General features: G+C 45.0%; 1 protein-coding gene across 6 annotated transcripts in view; it reads left to right on the forward strand.

Moving 5' to 3' along the window:
* Positions 1-2,694: 2,694 nt before the first annotated feature.
* ERGIC3 (ERGIC and golgi 3) overlaps positions 2,695-18,621 on the forward strand; it is a 96,542-nt gene continuing 80,615 nt past the window's right edge. Inside the window, exons 1-3 of one of the 6 annotated variants that reach the window (XM_075901423.1) lie at positions 2,695-3,027; positions 5,145-5,278; positions 17,048-17,118. In XM_075901423.1, the coding sequence (XP_075757538.1) occupies positions 17,071-17,118 (48 nt within the window). In that variant the 5' untranslated portion in view covers positions 2,695-3,027; positions 5,145-5,278; positions 17,048-17,070. The remainder of the gene's footprint in view (positions 3,028-5,144; positions 5,279-17,047; positions 17,119-18,621) is intronic. The other 5 variants (XM_075901424.1, XM_075901419.1, XM_075901420.1 and 2 more) reach the window with 5 other exon arrangements.

The raw sequence follows: 18,621 nt of genomic DNA on the forward strand, positions 1-18,621 counted from the left end.
TGAGGGGGCAAATCAGGCCTAAGTAAGTGCCCAGGCTGTAGGTGGAGGAGGAGGCGGGGAGCAGGGACTGATTAGATCCGAGGCTCAGTTGGGCAGGGACAGGCAAGGCCTATAAACCAGGCAGCTGGCGCCAGATGGGCTTGCAGGGAAGGAGCCTGCAGTCATACCCTAGCAGAAGGGCAGGGTGTCTGGGCTGGAGGCACTTAGTCTCTGGTTAGTCCTTGGGAGGGCAGAGTCTGCACTGGCAAACCCAGAGAAGGGGGAGAGCCAGAGAGGTGAAAAAGGCTCAGGGAGGTTATGGGGTTGGTCAGTTCTTGGCTGCTGTTGAGAGGGCCCCTGAGCTGGGACAGGGATTAGAGAATGGGGCTTGGGTGTTTCAAGCACAGGCCTGGGCAAAATACTGAACGCAGAAACGCAACTGCGGGGCACTGTCTCTTTATGAGTCCGGAGGGGAGGGGGGAAGATTCAGATGCTGCTTCCACCCCCAAACACAATCTCATTGACCAGTTTCTGGCCAGAAACCGGCCAATAGGAGCTGCTTGTTTGAATAACAGGCAGCCAGGAAGCAAAACCCCTCTCCCCTCCTGCTCAGTTACTCGCTTAAGCACAGGGCTGAGCAGGCAGAAACATTTTAAGCTCTGCAGGTCTTTAGCTCTGCCGGCAGGCAGGCTGGTTTGGCTGCTGGCTGGTAAGTCTCCTGGCCAGAGCCTGCCTCCGGCACTCCAGCCCCTCCCTGCCCCAACCGTCTGCCCCCAGCTCCTGCCCCGCTACTCACACCCACACCCCTCCCAGATCTGGCACCCTAATATTCTGCCTGAGATTACAATCCCCTCCTACACTAGATCACATCTGGCTATGGAGATGAAAATCGATGATTTTCGTGGAGGCTCAGGTAACTGGGTTTACAAATTTATGAGATGAAACAACCTTTCAGTTCAAGCACGGACAAGTGTTGGGCAATGGCTTCCTGATGAATAGGAGAAGATGGATGATTTCAGAGATTTTATCCATCAAGAAATTAACCAGCTGGGCCTGAAACCAAATGGCAGCATTAACATGGACGAGGTGCCCATGTCCTTTGATATACCTGCAATTCGGTCGGTTGCTGCAACTGGAGTGAAGACAGTCAGTGTAGCAATCACAGGTAATGAATGCGCCTGTTTTAGTGTCGTATTGGCATGTAGGGCAGGTGGTGAGAAATTAAAACCGATGGTAATTGTTAAGAGAGTGACGATGCCTCAAGAAAAACTACCAGCCGGCATGTCTGTGGTCTGTAACAAGAAGGGATGGATGAACACAGAGGTGATGAAGATGTGGACAGATAGCTGCTTTCATGCACAAAAAGGCGGGTTTTTAAAACCCAAATCTCTGCTACTTTTTGATGCCTTGGCCGCCCATAAAGAAACTTCAGTTCAAAAACGTATAAACACTGATTAGGCCTCAGTTGGAGTATTGTGTCCAGTTCTGGGCACCACATTTCAAGAAAGATATGGAGAAATTGGAGAAGGTCCAAAGAAGAACAAGAATGACTAAAGGTCTAGAGAAGATGACATATGAAGGAAGACTGAAAGAATTGGGCTTGTTTAGTTTGGAAAGACTGAGAGGGGTACATGATAGCGGTTTTCAGGTATCTAAAAGGGTGTCACAAGGAGGAGGAAGAAAAATTGTTCTCTTTAGCCTCTGACGACAGGACAATCAGCAATGGGCTTAAATTGTAACAAGGGAGGTTTAGGTTGGACATTAGGAAAAAGTTCCTAACGGTCATTGATTAAACACTGGAATAAGTTGCCTGGGGAGATTATGGAATCTCCATCTCTGGAAATAGTTAAGAGCAGGTTAGATAGACATCTATCAGGGATGGTCTAGACAGTTCTGGGTCCTGCTATGAGGGCAGGGGACTGGACTCGATGACCTCTTGAGGTCCCTTCCAGTTCTAGTATTCTATGATTCCTGAAGAGAGGTTCCAAAGAGGATTGGGAAGTAGTGACGGATGGCAGAACAAGGCACAATGGTCTCAAGTTACAGTGGGGTGGTCTAGGTGGGATATTAGGAAAAACTATTTCACTTGGAGGGCAGTGAAGCACTGGGATGGATTACCCAGGGAGGTGGTGGAATCTCCATATTGAGAGGTTTTTATGTGTCGGTTTGACAAAGCCCTGGCTGGGTTGATTTAGTTGCGTTTGGTCTTGCTTTGGGCAAGGGGCTGGACTTGAGGACCTCTGGAGGTCTCTTCCTGCCCTAGGAGTCTATAAAGGAGTGTGGGTTACGAAGGGAGGAGACAGAGGCCTGAGGGGTTCTGCGGACTGGGAAAAAGGAGGGATGGGGCTGTGGAGAGAAGGCGGGGGGGCTGCAACTTTCCTGGCTGCTTTCTCCAATCCCTTCTCACCACAGTGGCAGCTTGGGCTGGAGGACACAGGGTCTGAGGGATCCCATGGCTGGCGGGGTAGTGGTGTAGGGGGAAGGGAGGGGCGGGGGTTGGGGCTGAGAGATCCCCTGAGATCTCCCACTTGCTGAGACACGCAGGTCACAAGGTTATCACAGCAGGCAGCACTTTGGAAACTACAACTCCCAGGATGCATCGCGGAACGAAGTGACTCCCCTGGCGTTCCGCGTCCAGACTGCTCACGTCACTTCGTCCTTCACCAACTTCCGTTTCGCTAATGGAAGCTACTCGGGGCGCCCAGGGCGGCAGCATAGGGAGGGAGAGTCCAGTGTGGGATTGAGGCTGCGCGGGGCCCGGCAGTCTGGGGGGGGGGTGATGCCCGAACCCATCAGGGCTGAAGCGGCCACCCCACTGCCGCACCGTGGTCCCGGCCACGCCCCAGCACAGGGCGGGCTCCCAGGGTGCCCTGCGCCGCGAGGGGCTCCGAGCGGTCCTGCCCGGAAGTAGGGTCTGGCGCCCGGAAGTGGTTTTAGTTCCGGGTCGGGGTCGCTTCACTATGGAGTCGCTGTGGAGGCTGAAGCGGTTCGATGCGTTTCCCAAGACCCTGGAGGATTTTCGGGTCAAGACCTGCGGGGGCGCGTTAGGTGAGGGGGGGGCCGGGCAGGGGGGGGGACGGGCGGGGGGACCCGGCCGGTCCGAAGTTGTTCTGTGGGCTCAGGCCGCCACTTCCTCCGGGCCCATGGCTGCTCCAAGCCGGCGCCCTGTGCGCGGGAACGGGCTTCCCGGCCTCCCGCCCAAGGCAGCGGCGTCGGGAGCCGCTGGAGTCTGGCTGGCTGCAGCGCCTCCCGTGCCCGCAGGGAGCTGCCGCACTGCCCTTGGAAGGGGCCCGCAGCCCCTGCCTGCGCTGTCCCTGTAGGTCACTTCACCGCCACTCACTGCTGGCGCCCTGCGCCTCCTCCCCGCCACCATTACAGTGCAGAGTGTTTGATCATCTCATATCCAGGCTGGTGTCCCCAGCTGGAGTTTGTGGGCTGGTGCCACATGGGGTAGGAGGGACATAGATCCCTGCTTTCAGTCTGGTATGCACACATGCCTTCCTCCTGACTGATTCTTTCTTCCCTGCTTCCTGTTCTTATTTTTCTCCATTCCTCTTGTTTTTACCACTCGGAGGCGTAATCTGACCAGTGCTAGCTCAGCCAGCGACAGCAACAAGGGATGGAGTAGGGTGGAAGCTGTTCATTCTTTATTCAGGCCCCAGAACTTGGCCTAGAACCTGTTTCACAGTCATATGGTTCCTATTTTAACTCTGAAGGTGATCAGTGGGCACAGTACTTGACTCCTCCTCAGCTTTAAAACTTCAAATAAAGGAAGCTTTGGGGGTAGCTGAGTTAGTCTGTACAGGATAAACTTAAAAAACCACAAATGGTCTGGTAGCACTTTAAAGACTAACAAAACATGTAGATGGTATCATGAGCTTTTGTGGACACAGCCCACTTCTTCAGATGACCAGAGTTTTACTTTACAAATAAATTGTGTGCTTCCTTCTGCCTATGTCATCCTTCCAGGCAAGATTCTGCAAGCTCTCGGTTTTTTTGTTAGTTGTTTTGTTTGGGACGTTTTAGGCAAACCATTGGTGTTCCACTTGCACCCTTATACATCTTACCCATTTGAACTAAGACATGAGAGACTGTGTTGTGCTTTAAGACGTGCCTATTTGTATCTGTGTAGAATACCCAAGTATTTATATGCAGAGGTTCTGTAGTGCAGAAATGTAGAGCAAAGTAGTGATTCAGTCAGTCAAGTAGCCTGTTGGTGACAGTAGCCAGTACAAACTAGTTCAGAGCAAAGAACAAGAAACCTCCCAATGGGTTATTCTGGAATAATCAACATATAGGGAAGTTATTGCTGAGTCTTGCCAGGTGTTGGCTGATGCCGTAAAGCAGGAGGGTTTGCCTTATGCAAATACATATGTTTAAATAATAAAGTCAAAAGCATCCTATAAGAAGAATATTGAAGTAGCAAAGTCAATTCCTTCAAAATTAGGAAATACCAGAGTCAAGGTTGCCCATGACATCTTAATGCTGTCACCTCCCTCCTCCCCTGCCAGTGGTCTGTTATGATACTGTCTTTAATTATATGAGCCCATATGGTTTTCCAAAGGATCCTGGCCTTGTTCTGGAATAAGTAGTGTAATGGAGCCACAAAATAAATGCTATCCAGGTTTGAACAGTCTCTTGGAGGAACCCCTTGGATGTACCAGATCCCCAGGAATCTCATCCTTCCCTCAGGGTAGGTCATTTGGCTTGACTGCCTTCAAAGATTGAACCATTGAGGCTTCAGTACTGCTGCTTTGTACTGTGAGTTCAGAGAGTTCACATCCTTGAAGATCTCCTGAGTAAGTCAGGGTTGTCTCTTGCCATCTTTCCAATGTTTCCTCCTCATTGGGATAGTTTTCTTTTGTGCAATTAATAATGTGTCTTTAAAAAACTGCCTGCTCTCCTGAGCACTTTTTCCTTACACTTGCTTCCCACAGGATAATCATAGAATTTGACGAGACCTCAGGAGGTCATCAAGTCCAACTCCCTACCCAAAACAGGACCAACACCAACTAAATCATCCCAGCCAGGGCTTTGTCAAGCCGGGACTTAAAAACCTCTAGGGATGGAGATTCCACCCCCGCTCTAGGGAATCTATCCCAGTGCTTCACCACCCTCCTTAGGAAATCTTTTTTCCTGATATCTAACCTAGACCTCTTCCACAGCAACTTGAGACCACTGCTCCTTTGTCTGTCATTTGTCACCACTGAGAACAGCCTCTCTACATCCTCTTTGGAACACTCTCCCCACCCAGAAGTTGAAGGCTGTTATCAAATCCTCCCTCACTTTTTTCTTCAAGGTGAATTTGATTTTAAATAAAATTTATTTAAATCACTACTCCAGGAAGACTGGATTTAATCATGGTATTCTATATCATAGAATCATAGAGCTGGAAGAGGCCCCGGGAGGTCATCAAGTCTAGGCCCCTGCCCAAGGCAGGACTCCATCCCAACTAAATGAACCCAGCCAGGGCTTTGTCAAGCTGAGACTTAAAAACCTCTAGGGATGGAGATTCCACCACCTCCTTAGGTAACCCATTCCAGTACTTCACTACCCTCCTAGTGAAATAATTTTTTCCTAATATCCAACCTAGACCTCTCTCACTATAACTTTAGACCATTTCTCCTTGTTCTGCCATCTGTCACTACTGTGAACAGCCTTTCTCCATCCTCTTTGGAACCTTGCTTCAGGAAGTTGAAGGCTGCTATCAAATCCCCCCTCACTCTTCTCTTTTGCAGACTAAACAAACATAAATCCCTCAGTCTCTCCTCATAGGTCATGCGCTCCAGCCCCGTAATCATTTTGGTTGTCCTTCGCTGGACCCTGTCCAATGTATCCACATCCTTTCTGTAGTGGGGGGCCCAAAACTGGACACACTAGTCCGTATGTGGCCTCCCCAAAGCCGAATAAAGGGGAATAATCACTTCGCCGGATATGCTGGCAATGCTCCTTATAATGTACCCTAATATGCCATTAGCCCTCTTGGCTACTAGGGCACACTGTTGACTCATATCCAGCTTCTCATCACTGTAATCCCCAGTTCCTATTCTGCAGAATTGCTACTTAGCCATTCGGTCCCCAGCCGGTAACAATGCTTGGGATTCTTCCATCCCAGGTGCAGGACTCTACACTTGTCCTTGTTGAACCTCATCAGATTTCTTTTGGCTCAATCCTCTAATCTGTCCAGGTCACTGTGGACCCTATCCTGCTCTTCAATGTATCTACTTCTCCCCCTAGCTTAGAGTCATCCGCGAATTTGCTGAGGGTGCAATCCATCCCTTCATCCAGGTCTTTAATAAAGACGTTGAATAAAACTGGTCCTAGAGCAGATCCTTAGGACGCTCTGCTAGAAACCGACTGCCAACCTGACATCAAGCCGTTTGTCAGGCCCAACGGGTAGTGATCATCTAGCCAGCTTTCTATCCATTTTACAGTCCATTTATCCAATCCATATTCCTTTAACTTGCTAGCATGTATATTGTGGGAGACCGTGTCAAAAGCTTTGCTTAAAGTCAAGGTCTATCATATCCACTGATTTTCCTATCTCCACAGAGCCAGTTACGTTTATTCTTGTTGTTTTTTCTACCCTTAATACATATTTTTCACAACTCAGAGATAGATGTAGGTTTCATTTTTAGAAGGTACACACTACACATTTTAAATAGTGATTTATTTTGAAAATTTCTCAGATAAGTTTTATAGCTACACCTGAAAATGAATGATTTCATTTACCAAAGGTAATTGAAGCAGACATTTATGAATCATTGGTGAGATCTTTTTGAAGCTTTTCACAGTCTGCTTTGGTCTGAACTATCTTGAGTAGTTTGGTATCATCTGCAAATTTTGCCACCTCACTGCTTACCCCTTTCTTTAGATCATTTATAAATAAGTTGAATAGGATTGGTCCGAGGACAGAGCCTTGGGGGGGGAACCCCACTAGTTATCTCTCCACTAGGAAAACTGACCATTTATTCCTACCCTTTGTTTCCTGTCTTTTAACCAGTTCTCAATCCACTAAAGGACCATCCCACTTATCCCATTATAACTTACTTTACTTAAGAGCCTTTGGTGAGGGACCTTGGCAAAGGCTTTCTGGAAATCTAACTATATAATATCTACTGGATCCCCCTTGTCCATATGTTTGTTGACCCCTTCAAAGAACTCTAGCAGATAAGTAAGGCGTGATTTCCCTTTACAGAAACCATGTTGACTTTCCCCCAACAAATTATGTTGATCTAAGTGTCTGACAATTTTATTCTTAACTATAGTTTCAACTAATTTGCCTGGTACTGATGTTAGACTTACTGGTTTGTAACTACTGGCATCACTTCTGGAGACCTTTTTAAATATTGGCATCATATTAGCTATCTTCCAGTCATTAGGTATGGAAGCCAATTTAAAGGATAGGTTACAAACCACAGTTAATAGTTCCGCAATTTCCCGCAAAACTCTTGGGTGAATGCCATCTGTTCCCAGTGACTTGTTATTGTTGTTTATCAATTTATTCCAAAATCTCTTCTAATGACACCTTAATCTGGGATAATTACTCAGATTTGTCACCTAAAAAGCATGGCTCAGGTTTGGGAATCTCTCCAGGTTAGTTGTGCAGTGCTGCCCCTTGAAATGCCTCCTCGGCATTTGAAAGGGATAGCGCCACATAGCTGAGCCAGGGATCAGCTGTGTGGCACTGTCCCTTTGAAACACCGAGGCAGCGTTCAAAGGGGCAGCGTCGCACAGCTTGTCCCAGGATCAGTCGTGCGATGCTGCCGTGTGTAGAGTCCAGGGTAAACTGGGGAGTCCCCAGCTAACCCCAGCTGCAGTCATGTAGGGACTCCCCAGCTAATCCCGGGTTCTACTGAAATGCCACACGGAGCCGGGGATCAGCTGGGGAGTCCCCACATAACCGCAGCTCTGCGTGGCATTTCAAGTCGGCAGCGAGGCATGGAGCCTAGGGGCTCCATGCTGTGCTGCCACTTTGAAATGCGTAAGAGCCCCCACTGGGGACTCTTGTACATTTCAAAGACGGCACACCATGTGCAGCCCGGAGTCAACGGGACTTCCTGCTGGCCCTGGGTATGACCGTGTTCCATTGATTGTCCTCATTCCACTAAGTTTCGATGATGCCTATTTTATCAGTATTTTCCTTAAATACGAGGCAATCTAATTCATCCATCTTATTATTTAGACTTCTAGCGTTTGTGTATAAGCACTTCAAAAATGTGTTGCTATGTATCTATCTGCCATTTCCTGATGTGTTAGACTTTTTCATTTGATTGTGTCTCATTTGATCTGATCTATACTTCCATCATCTCCTCCTGAATAGAATATAGCAAATCTCTATTAATAGACCCTCCTTTAAGAGCTGTCTCTGTGCAGTCCATGTGCTCCTCAACACCCATTGGCTTTCCCCCAGCCCTTAGTTTAAAAACTGCTCTACAACCTTTTTAATGTTAAGTGCTAGCAGTCTGGTTCCATTTTGATTTAGATGAAGCTCAGTCTTCCTGTACAGGCTTCCCCCATCCCAAAAGTTTCCCCACTTCCTAATGAATCGAAACCCCTTCTTTCTACACCATCATCTCATCCACGCATTGAGACTCTGAAGCTCTACCTGTTCCTGTGCGTGAAACTGTAAGCATTTCAGAGAATGCTACTGTAGAGGTCCTGGATTTAATGTTTAATGCACTAAACATTAAAAAGGCCATAGAGCAGTTTTTAAACTAAAAGATGGTGGAAAGCCGATTGGTGCGGAGATGCACGTAAATTGGATGGAGACTTCTCTTAGAGGAGAATCCGTTGATAAAGATTCTCTAAGCTGTAGTCAGAAAGAGAGGAGGGGAGAGGACAAACCATGGGCCAGAGAAGACAAACAACCGCATATAAAGGAATCCAATGCATCAGGGAAGGGCAGACAAATAAGCAGGGGCAAATTTCTAAAGTGCTTCTACACAAATGCTAGAAGTCCGATTAATAAGATGGGTGAACTAGAGTACCTCGTATTAAAGGAGGAGATTGACACCATAGGCATCACTGAGACCTGGTGGAATGAGGAAAATCTGTGGGACACAATCATACCGGGATATAAAATATATCGAAAGGCTAGAGCAGGCCGGCTGGGTGGTGGAGTGGCACTGTATGTGAAAGATAATGTAGAATCAAATGAAATAAATCTTAAATGAATCAACATGTTCAATAGAATCGCTATGGATAGAAATTCCATGCTCCAATAATAAGAAATTAGCAGTAGGGATATATTACCAACCACCTGACCAGGACAGCGATACTGACATTGAAATGCTGAGGGAGATTAGAGAGGCTACCAAAATAAAGAACTTTATAATAAAGGGGGATTTTAATTATCCCCATATTGACTGGATACATGTCACCTCAGGAAGAGAAGCAGAGATGAAAATTTCTCAATAGCTTAAATGACTGCTTCTTGGAGCATGGATGAGCATCGTTAGGAATAGTCAGCATGGATTCACAAAGGGCAAGTCGTGCCTGACCAATCTGATTAGCTTCTATGATGAGGTAACTGGCTCGGTGGACATGGGGAAGTCAGTGGATGTTATATACCTTGACTTTAGCAAAGCTTTTGATACGGTCTCCCACAATATTCTTGCCAGCAAGTTAAGGGAATGTGGATTGGATAAATGGACAGTAAGATGGTTAGAAAGATGGTTAGAAGGCCGGGCCTAGCAGGTAGCGATCAACGGCTCGATGTCAGGATGGCGGTCTGTTTCTAGCGGAGTGCCCCAAGGTTTGGTTCTAGGACGGGTTTTGTTCAATATCTTTATTAATGACCTGGATGAGGGGATGGATTGCACCCTCAGCAAGTTTGCGGATGACACTAAGCTGGGGGGAGAGGTAGATATGTTTAAGGGCAGAGATAGGGTCCAGAATGACTTGGACAAATTGGAGGATTGGGCCACAAGAAATCTGATGAGGTTCAACAAGGACAAATGTAGAGTCCTGCACTTGGGACGGAAGAATCCCAAGCATAGTTACAAGCTGGGGACCAACCGGTTAAGAAGAAGTTCTGCAGAAAAGGACCTGGGGGTTACAGTGGATGAAAAGCTGTATATGCGTCAACAGTGTGCCCTTGTAGCCAAGAAGGCTAATGGCATATTAGGTTGCATTAAGAGAAGCATTGCCAGCAGATCCAGAGATGTGATTATTCCCCTTTATTTGGCTTTGGTGACGCCACATCTGGAGTATTGTGTCCAGTTCTGGGCCCCCCACTACGAAAAGGATGTGGAAGAGGGTCCAGCGGAGGGCAACCAAAATGATTAGGGGGCTGGAGCATATTATTTATGAGGAGAGGCTGAGGGACTTGGGTCTGTTTAGTCTGCAGAAGCAAAGATTGAGGGGGGATTTGATAGCAGGCTTCAACTTCCTGAAGGGAGGTTCCAAAGAGGATGGAGAGAGGCTGTTCTCAGTAGTGACAGATGGCAGAACAAGGAGCAATGGTCTCAAGTTGTGGAGGGAGAGGTCCAGGTTGGATATTAGGAAAAACTATTTCACTAGGAGAGTGGTGAAGCACTGGAATGGATTACGTAGGGAAGTAGTGGAGTCTCCATCCCTGGAGGTGTTTAAATCTCGGCTTGACAAAGCCCTGGCCGGGTTGATTTAGTTGGAATTGGTCCTGCCTAGAGCAGGGGGCTGGACTCGATGACCTTCTGAGGTCTCTTCCAGCTCTATGGTTCTATGATTCTATGAGCTGATACAGGAACCCACAAGGGGAGAGGCAATTCTCGATTAAATCCTGAGTGGAGCTCAGGATCAGATCCAGGAGATAACCGTTGCAGGACCGCTTGGGAATAGTGACCATAATGTAATAACATTTAACATTCCTGTGGTGGGAAGAACACCTCAGCAATCCAGCACTCTGGCATTTAATTTAAAAAAGGGGAATTATGCAAAAATGAGGAGGTTAGTTAAACAGAAATTAAAAGGCACAATGACTAGAGCCAAATCCCTGCAAGCTGCATGGAAACTTTTTAAAGATACCATAATAGAGGCCCAACTTAAATGTATACCCCAAATTAAAAAACATAGTAAGAGACCTAAAAAAGAGTCACCGTGGCTTAACCACCATGTAAAAGAAACAGTGAGGGACAAGAAGGCATCTTTTAAGAAGTGGAAGTCCAATCCTAGTGAGATAAATAGAAAAGAACATAAACACTGTCAAATCAAGTGTAAAAATGTAATAAGAAAAGCAAAAAAGATTTTGAGGTACAGCTAGCCAAAAACTCTCAAAGAAATAAAATGTTTAAGTACATTAGAAGCCTGATAAAAAACCTGTGGGTCCCCTAGACGATTGAGATATAAAAGGAGCAATCAAGGACGATAAAGCCATTGCGGATAAACTAAATGATTTCTTTGCTTCAGGCTTCACGGCTGAGGACTTTAGGGAGATTCCCAAATCTGCACTGTCCTTTGTGGGTGATGAATCTGAGGAACTATCCTGGATTGAAGTGTCATTAGAGGAGGTTTTGGAACAAATAGAAAAACTTAATGTTAACAAATCTCTGGGACCGAAAGGCATTCATCCAAGGGTTCTTAAAGAACTCAAATGGGAAATTGCTAAACTATTATCTGTGGTTTGTAACCTATCCTTTAAATTAGCTTCCATACCTAATGACTGGAAGGTAGCCAACGTGACACCAATATTTAAAAAGGGCTCTCGAGGCGATCTTGGCAATTACAGACCGGTAAGTCTAACGTCAGTACCGGACAAATTAGTTGAAATAATAGTAAAGAATAAAATTGTGAATCATGTAGAAGAACATAATTTGTTGGACAAAAGTCATTCTGAAAATTTACCATTCATTCCTACCTTTTGTTTCCTGTCTTTTAACCAGTTCTCAATCCAAGAAAGGACCTTCCTTCTTATCCCATGGCCATGTAATTTACACAATGGCCTTTGCTGAGGGACCTTGTCAAAGGGTTTCTGAAAATCTAAGTATACTATATCTACTGGATCCCCCTTGTCTGCATGTTTGTTAACCCCTTCAAAGAACTCTAATTGATTAGTAAGACAGGATTTCCCTTTACAGAAATCATGTTGACTTTTGTCCAACAAATTATGTTCTACCGTATGCTTCACAATTTTATTCTTTAATATTGTTTCGACTAATTTGCCCGGTACTGACGTTAGACTTACCGGTCTGTAATTGCCCGAATTGCCTCTAGAGCCCTTTTTAAATATTGGTGTCGTTTTGTCCTAGCCTCAGATGCCAAGGAAAACAATTTGTCTCCCTCCTCTTTGTAACACCCTTTTAGATACTTGAAAACTACTATTATGTCCCCTCTCAATCTTCTCCTTTCCAAACTAAACAAGCCCAATTCTTTCAGTATTCCCTCTTAGCTCTTGTTCTCTAGGTCTTTAATAATTCTTGTTGCTCTTCTCTGGACATTTTCCAATTTCCCCATATCTTCTGGACACAATACTCCAATTGAGGTTAATGCATCCCAGAATCATGTTTTATTTTTTTGCAACAGCGTCACACTGTTGACTCATATTTAGCTTGTTGTACACTGACCCTTAGATCCTTTTCTGCAGTACTCCTTCCTAGACATTCACTTCTCATTCTGTATTGTGAAACTGATTGTTTCTTCCTAAGTGGAGTACTTCACATTTGTCCTTATTAAACTTCATTCTATTTGCCTCAGACCATTTCTCCAGTTTCTCCAGATCATTTTGAATTATTACTGTGTCTTCTAAAACACTTGCAACCCCTCCAGGTTGGTGGTATCTTTAAAATTAATCGTACTCTTTATGCCAATTTCTAAATCATTGATGAAGATATTGAACAGAAATGGTCCCAAAACAGACCCCTATGGAACCTCACTTTTTATGGCCTTCTAACATGATTGTGAACCGTTAATAGCTACTCTCTGAGAACGGTTATCCAGCCAGCTATGCACCACCCCATTTACGTTGTAGCCCCATTTACGTTGTATTCGCCTAGTTTATTGATAACAAGATCATGCAAGACTGTATCAAATGCCTTACTAAAGTCTAGGTATACAGTGTCCACCACTTCTCTTATCCACAAGACTTGTTATCCTACGAAAGAAAGCTATCAGATTGGTTTGACATGATTTGTTCTTTACAAATTCATGCTGGCTGTTACCTATCACCTTATTTTTCCCATAATATTTGCAGATGAATTCCTTAATTACTTGCTCCATTTTCTTTCCTGGCACAGAAGTTAAACTGACTGGTGTGTAGTTTCCTGGGTTGTTCTTATTTCCCTTTTTATAGATGGGCATTATATTTGCCCTTTTCCAGTCTTCTGGAAGCTCTCCTGTTTTCCATAATTTTTCAAAGATGATAGCTAGAGGCTCAGATACCTCCTCTCTCAGCTCCTTGAGTATTCTAGGATGCATTTCATCAGGCCCTGGTGACTGTGGACATCTAACTTTGCTAAGTAATTTTTAACTTTTTTTTATTTTATCTTCTAAACCTGCCCCATTCCCACTAGCATTCACTATGTTAGGCATTCCTTCATCATCGGACTTCTTGGTGAAGACTGAAACAAAGAAGTCATTAAGCACCTCTGCCATTTCCAAGTTTCCTGTTGTTGTTTCTCCCTCCTCACTGAGTAATGGGCCTACCCTGTCTTTGGTCTTCCTCTTGGTTTTAATATATTTATAGAACATCTTCTTGTTACTCTTTATGTCTGTAGTTAGTTTGAGCTCGTTCTGTGCCTTGCCTTTCTAATCTTTCTCCTTCATTCCTGTATTGTTTGCTTACATTCATCCTTTGTAATTTGTCCTAATTTTCACTTTTTATATGACTCCTTTTTTATTTTTAGATCATGCAAGATCTTCTGGTTATGCCAAAGCAGTCTTTTGCCATACTTTCTTTCCTATGCAGTGGAATAGCTTGCTTTTGGGCCATTAGTAATGTCCCTTTGAAAAATTGCCAACTCTTTTCAGTTTTTTTTCCTCTTAGTCCTGCTTCCCATGGGACCTTACCTACCAGCTCTCTGAGTTTACCTAAATCCTTACAATTATGAACACTATGATTTCATGATCACTTTCGCCCAAGCTGCCTTCCACTTTCAAATTCTCAACCAGTTCCTCCCTATTTATTAACATCATTTCTAGAACAGCTCCCCAGTAGCTTTTTCAGCCTTCTGAAATAAAAAATTGTCCCTCAGTGCAGTCCAAGAACTTATTGGATCGTCTGTGCCCCACTGTGTTAGTTCCCCAATGTATGTCTGGATAGTTGAAGTCCCTCATCACCACTAAATCCTGCGCTTTGGATGATTTTGCTAGTTGTTTAAAAAAAGTCTCATCCACGTCTTCTACCTGGGTATGTGGTCTATAGTAGATCCCCTAGCATGACATCACCTTTTTTTTTTAAAACACCTTTTAACCTAACCCAGAGACTCTCAACACATCTGTCTTGTATGTCCATCTCCACCTTAGTCCAAGTGTATACTTTTTTAATATATAAGGCAACACCTCCTCCCTGATTACCTCTGAGTAAGTTGTACCCTTCTGTACCAATATTCCAATCGTGTGTATTATCCTGCCAAGTCTCTGTGATACCAACTATGTCATAGTTGTGTTTATTAGCACTTCAAGTTCTTCCTGCTTATTCCCCATACTTCTTGCATTTGTATTAGGGCTGTCAATTAGTGGGCATTAATACCTGCAATTAACGCAGGGTAGAATTAATCTGTTAAAAAAATTAACTCTAATTAATCACAGAGATCAGCAAACCAGCATGAGCTGCTCAGGAGCCTGTCTGTGGTAAGGTGCAGTAATGCAAACCGCCACCAGAGGGCACATGGAAAATAGAAGTAGCGAGAAAGGGGAGAAAAAAAACCCTGAAGACATCTCAAATCCAAAGGAGAAGTAAACAAGAAAAGTAAAGATCCTGACACCCATCCCTCTCCCCTCCCGATGACCATATTTTTTAAAATAAAACAGCCTGGGTGGGGGGGGGGCGCTTGCCCAAGCTGTCCCCCCCCCCACAGGGCTCACTCAAGCCACCCTTTCTTTGCCTCTTTGGGCTGGGACTGACCCTCCCCCCACATCTGGTTCTGGGGCTGAGTCCTCCCTCCTGAACTCTGCACTGCCTATGGGGGGGAGGGTCTTGCCCCCCCAGTCCAGGGGCTAAACCCTACCCTGAGCTTGGGGGCTGACCCTGACCCCGGAGCCCTATGCCACCTGCAGTTGGGGGCTGAACCCTCCCCCCCCAACTCTGCACGGCCCACGGCAGAGTCTACCCTTCTCTGGCCCTGTGCTGTCCACAGCTGGGGGTGATCGAAAAAAGGATTCTTTTGAATAGGACACAAATATATTGATTATATAAAAGAATTTAAGTTCAGCTTTCATGATAGAATTTGCACTACAATACTTCAGTCAGGTGAACTGAAGTTTTTTTTTTACCATGTAAATGTTTTGTAATAAAATATAAATATAAAGTGAGCAGTATACACTTTGTATTCTGTATTGTAATTGAAATCAATATGTTAGAAGATGTAGAAAAAAATCCAAAAATATTTAAATAGATACAGTAGACTTCCGATAATCTGGAACCTTTGGGATCTAGGTGGTGCTGGATTATCAAATATGCCGGACTATCAGGAGGTACTGTAAGCTGGTTATATACTGTATCCAGTATATACTGTATATACAGTGTTTTAACCGTTTTTATTGTACATACTGGATACAGTATACTGTAATGTTTTATTTTTTTAACCCTTTTTGCTCTGTTCAGCTGCTGCTGCTGTGTTGTGACTCGGTTTTACCGAAGCTCACTCACTAGGCTCTTGCCATTTTGATGCCGGACTATGGGGAGTGCCATACAATTGGATGCCGGACTATTGGAGTTGTACTGTAGTATTCTTATTATTGTTTTACAGTACGATTAATTATGATTAATTTTTTTAATTGCTTGACAGCCCTAATTTGTATATAGGCATCTAAGATACTGATTTGATTTTGCCTTTCAGTTCTGCCTTGTCCCGCTTTTTTTCTCTGCTATTATAGCCCATGCTCCCTCCCATTTCCAACCCAACTCCCAGGTCTCCATGTTTTTCACTTACCTGTGGGCTTTGGTCATCTGCCCCCATCGAACCTAGTTTAAAGCCCTCCTCACTAGGTTAGCCAATCTGCATCCAAATATGGTCTTCCCCTTCCTCGAAAGGCAGGAGAGTCCCAACTATGGGATCATTTATCTTTGCTCCAGTTGACTGTTCTTCCCTGAGCATTTTATCCTCCTTAACAGCACAAGGGCAGTTTGAGTGGAGGTGGAACAGTTCTACAGTGTCCTGGAAAGCCTCATCTACTTACCTCTATGCCTCCCTTAGCTCCTTCAATTCAGTCCCCCTAGCCTCCAAAGCCCGTACACAGTCTCTAAGGGCCAGGAGCTCCTTGCACCAAATACATACATATGCCACCCACCCTTAGGGCAGGTAATCATGTAATCATATATGCTACAATGGGTGCAGTTAACAGGATAGCCCCACAATAATTAGATTATTGATAGGATTTTTATTTAAATTAGGTAGTTTGGGATTTAGTTTAGTTTAAACGTTTTAAAGAATGTCAAGTGTACCTAGCCCCTTCTAACCCCCCCTCTAAACTCCCTCACAAAACTCCATTAGCTGCCCCTGACTATATTCACTCTGGCTATGGATGGTCTCATCAAAATAAAGATTTAGTTGTGGTCAGGTTGGGGCTGCACCATAGTAGAAAGCATCTCTTCTATGTTAAATGTTTCCTTTCGTGGCTGGGAGAGGAGGATTGTGCCTGAATGAATGAAAAGAGCTCCTATATTGGGATTCAGTACTGGTTCACTTTCCTCTTTTATAACTTTGAAATGCAAGGATTAAAGATTCACTTTGTGGCTTCAAGATCTCCTGTCTAACTGATATTTATGTTGATTTATAAGTGTGGTTTTTTTATAGCGCACATGAGCAACCTAGTTTCTTCTCATCTGCTGTAATGCCAGCTGCTTTCTTCTCTGGAGTCAGGCAATGGATTAGTGAGTCTCAGGACTGCTCCACCGTAGCCCATGGTAATGCTTGTCATTCTCTATTTGCAGTGACAATAATCAGTGGACTTATCATGCTCCTGCTTTTCTTCTCAGAGCTGCAGTACTATCTCACCAAGGAAGTAAGTAGAGATTTGTATTGCTGTCTTTTTGGGTTTGTTTTCCCTGTCTCTTGTTGGAGCCCTACAAAACAGGTAGGGCCACATATTCAGCCAAGGTCCGCCATTTGTAATTTGATGCCAAGCTTCAGAGTTTTGTAAGACACGGGGCCATTCTGTATCTACAGACTGTCTTACCTTTTCCATAGTGTGACATGGCATACATACACCAGGCAGGAAAGAGCAAGTCCCGCCCCTCACACCATGTTGGACATATGCTAGTATAAAGGGAGACAGCCCAGTTTATTTTGGGTTTATCACTAGGAGAAAGGATGTTTGGTAGATGTTCCAGCTTAGGAGCCGTTACAGTCCTTGTTTGCCGGAGCTAGAGATCCTGAGACCTAATGGGAATCCAGGGAGTTGCTTGCACTGAGGAAGTCAGAGACCTTAACACTGAATGGACTGTTGCTTCAGGAAGCCCAGTAGAAAGTGACCCAGAGAGGTGGAGTGTGTGGTATCTCCCACCTGTAGAAGGTCAGTGTGTTGTGTTTGGATTTCCTCATTGAGTGGCAGACAATTCTGTCCCTGTTAGGGCCCAGGATCAGGACCAGGTGGAGTCAGGTAGGCTCAAATCCCACTACCCCAGCTGCCAGCCCATGTGGTGATGACCCAGGATATGGCCATGCAGTACACTCAAAGGCTGCTGTATCGACTTTGGCCACTAGGTCATGTAGCCCTGCACTCAAGGACCACTGTATTAACTCTGGCAACTCGCATGGTAGCTAGAATTTCATGTATGTTCCTGCCACAAAGAGCAAGATATTTCTTCTGTTTGCAGTGCTAGGTCTAGTTCTTTTGTGAACCAGACAAGAAAGCAGGATCAGTGACTTTCACTAAGATTTCGCTTTACTGTGTTTTGAGCTGGCACCAATCTGCTGGCAGCCATTCTGGTGAGATGAGTGAATTGTTCCTTTCTTCTTTACTCCCTGCATATTTCAAAGAAGATGGGAACTAGCCCTGCAGGGAGGAGACTCCTCACTCCCTCTCCCCCAACCCCCACCGATCACCCTTGTATTGGCTTCCTGTGCCTCAGATTGGGCTTGTTTTGTCTGTGTCCATCCACTAAGGCCTAGATCCCCCTGCTAGAGAAGACAGGAGAAGTCCTACTGGGCTGTTGGTTCCTCCAGCTTCTGCTGTGGACAGAGCACTCTCCTGTGTCACTAGTAGGAGATAGCCACCAGTTTCCTGCTTGTAGGCTCCCTAGTGGTGAAGAATTTGCAAAAAGTAAAATATTTTAAATTGCTTTTATTTAATTTAAACCCCAAAATTATCTCTTTTCTGGCTGGGAGCATCACACATCGTAAAAGCATGACTAGGGGTGTGTCTAGACTACATGCCTCCTTCGACGGAGGCATGTAGATTAGCCAGATCGGAAGAGGGAAATGAAGCCGCGATTAAAATAATCGCGGCTTCATTTAAATTTAAATGGCTGCCCCGATCTGCCGATCAGCTGTTTGTCGGCAGATC

This window comes from Pelodiscus sinensis, chromosome 18 (genome assembly GCF_049634645.1).
Source record: "Pelodiscus sinensis isolate JC-2024 chromosome 18, ASM4963464v1, whole genome shotgun sequence".
NCBI classification, from domain to species: Eukaryota; Metazoa; Chordata; order Testudines; family Trionychidae; genus Pelodiscus; species Pelodiscus sinensis.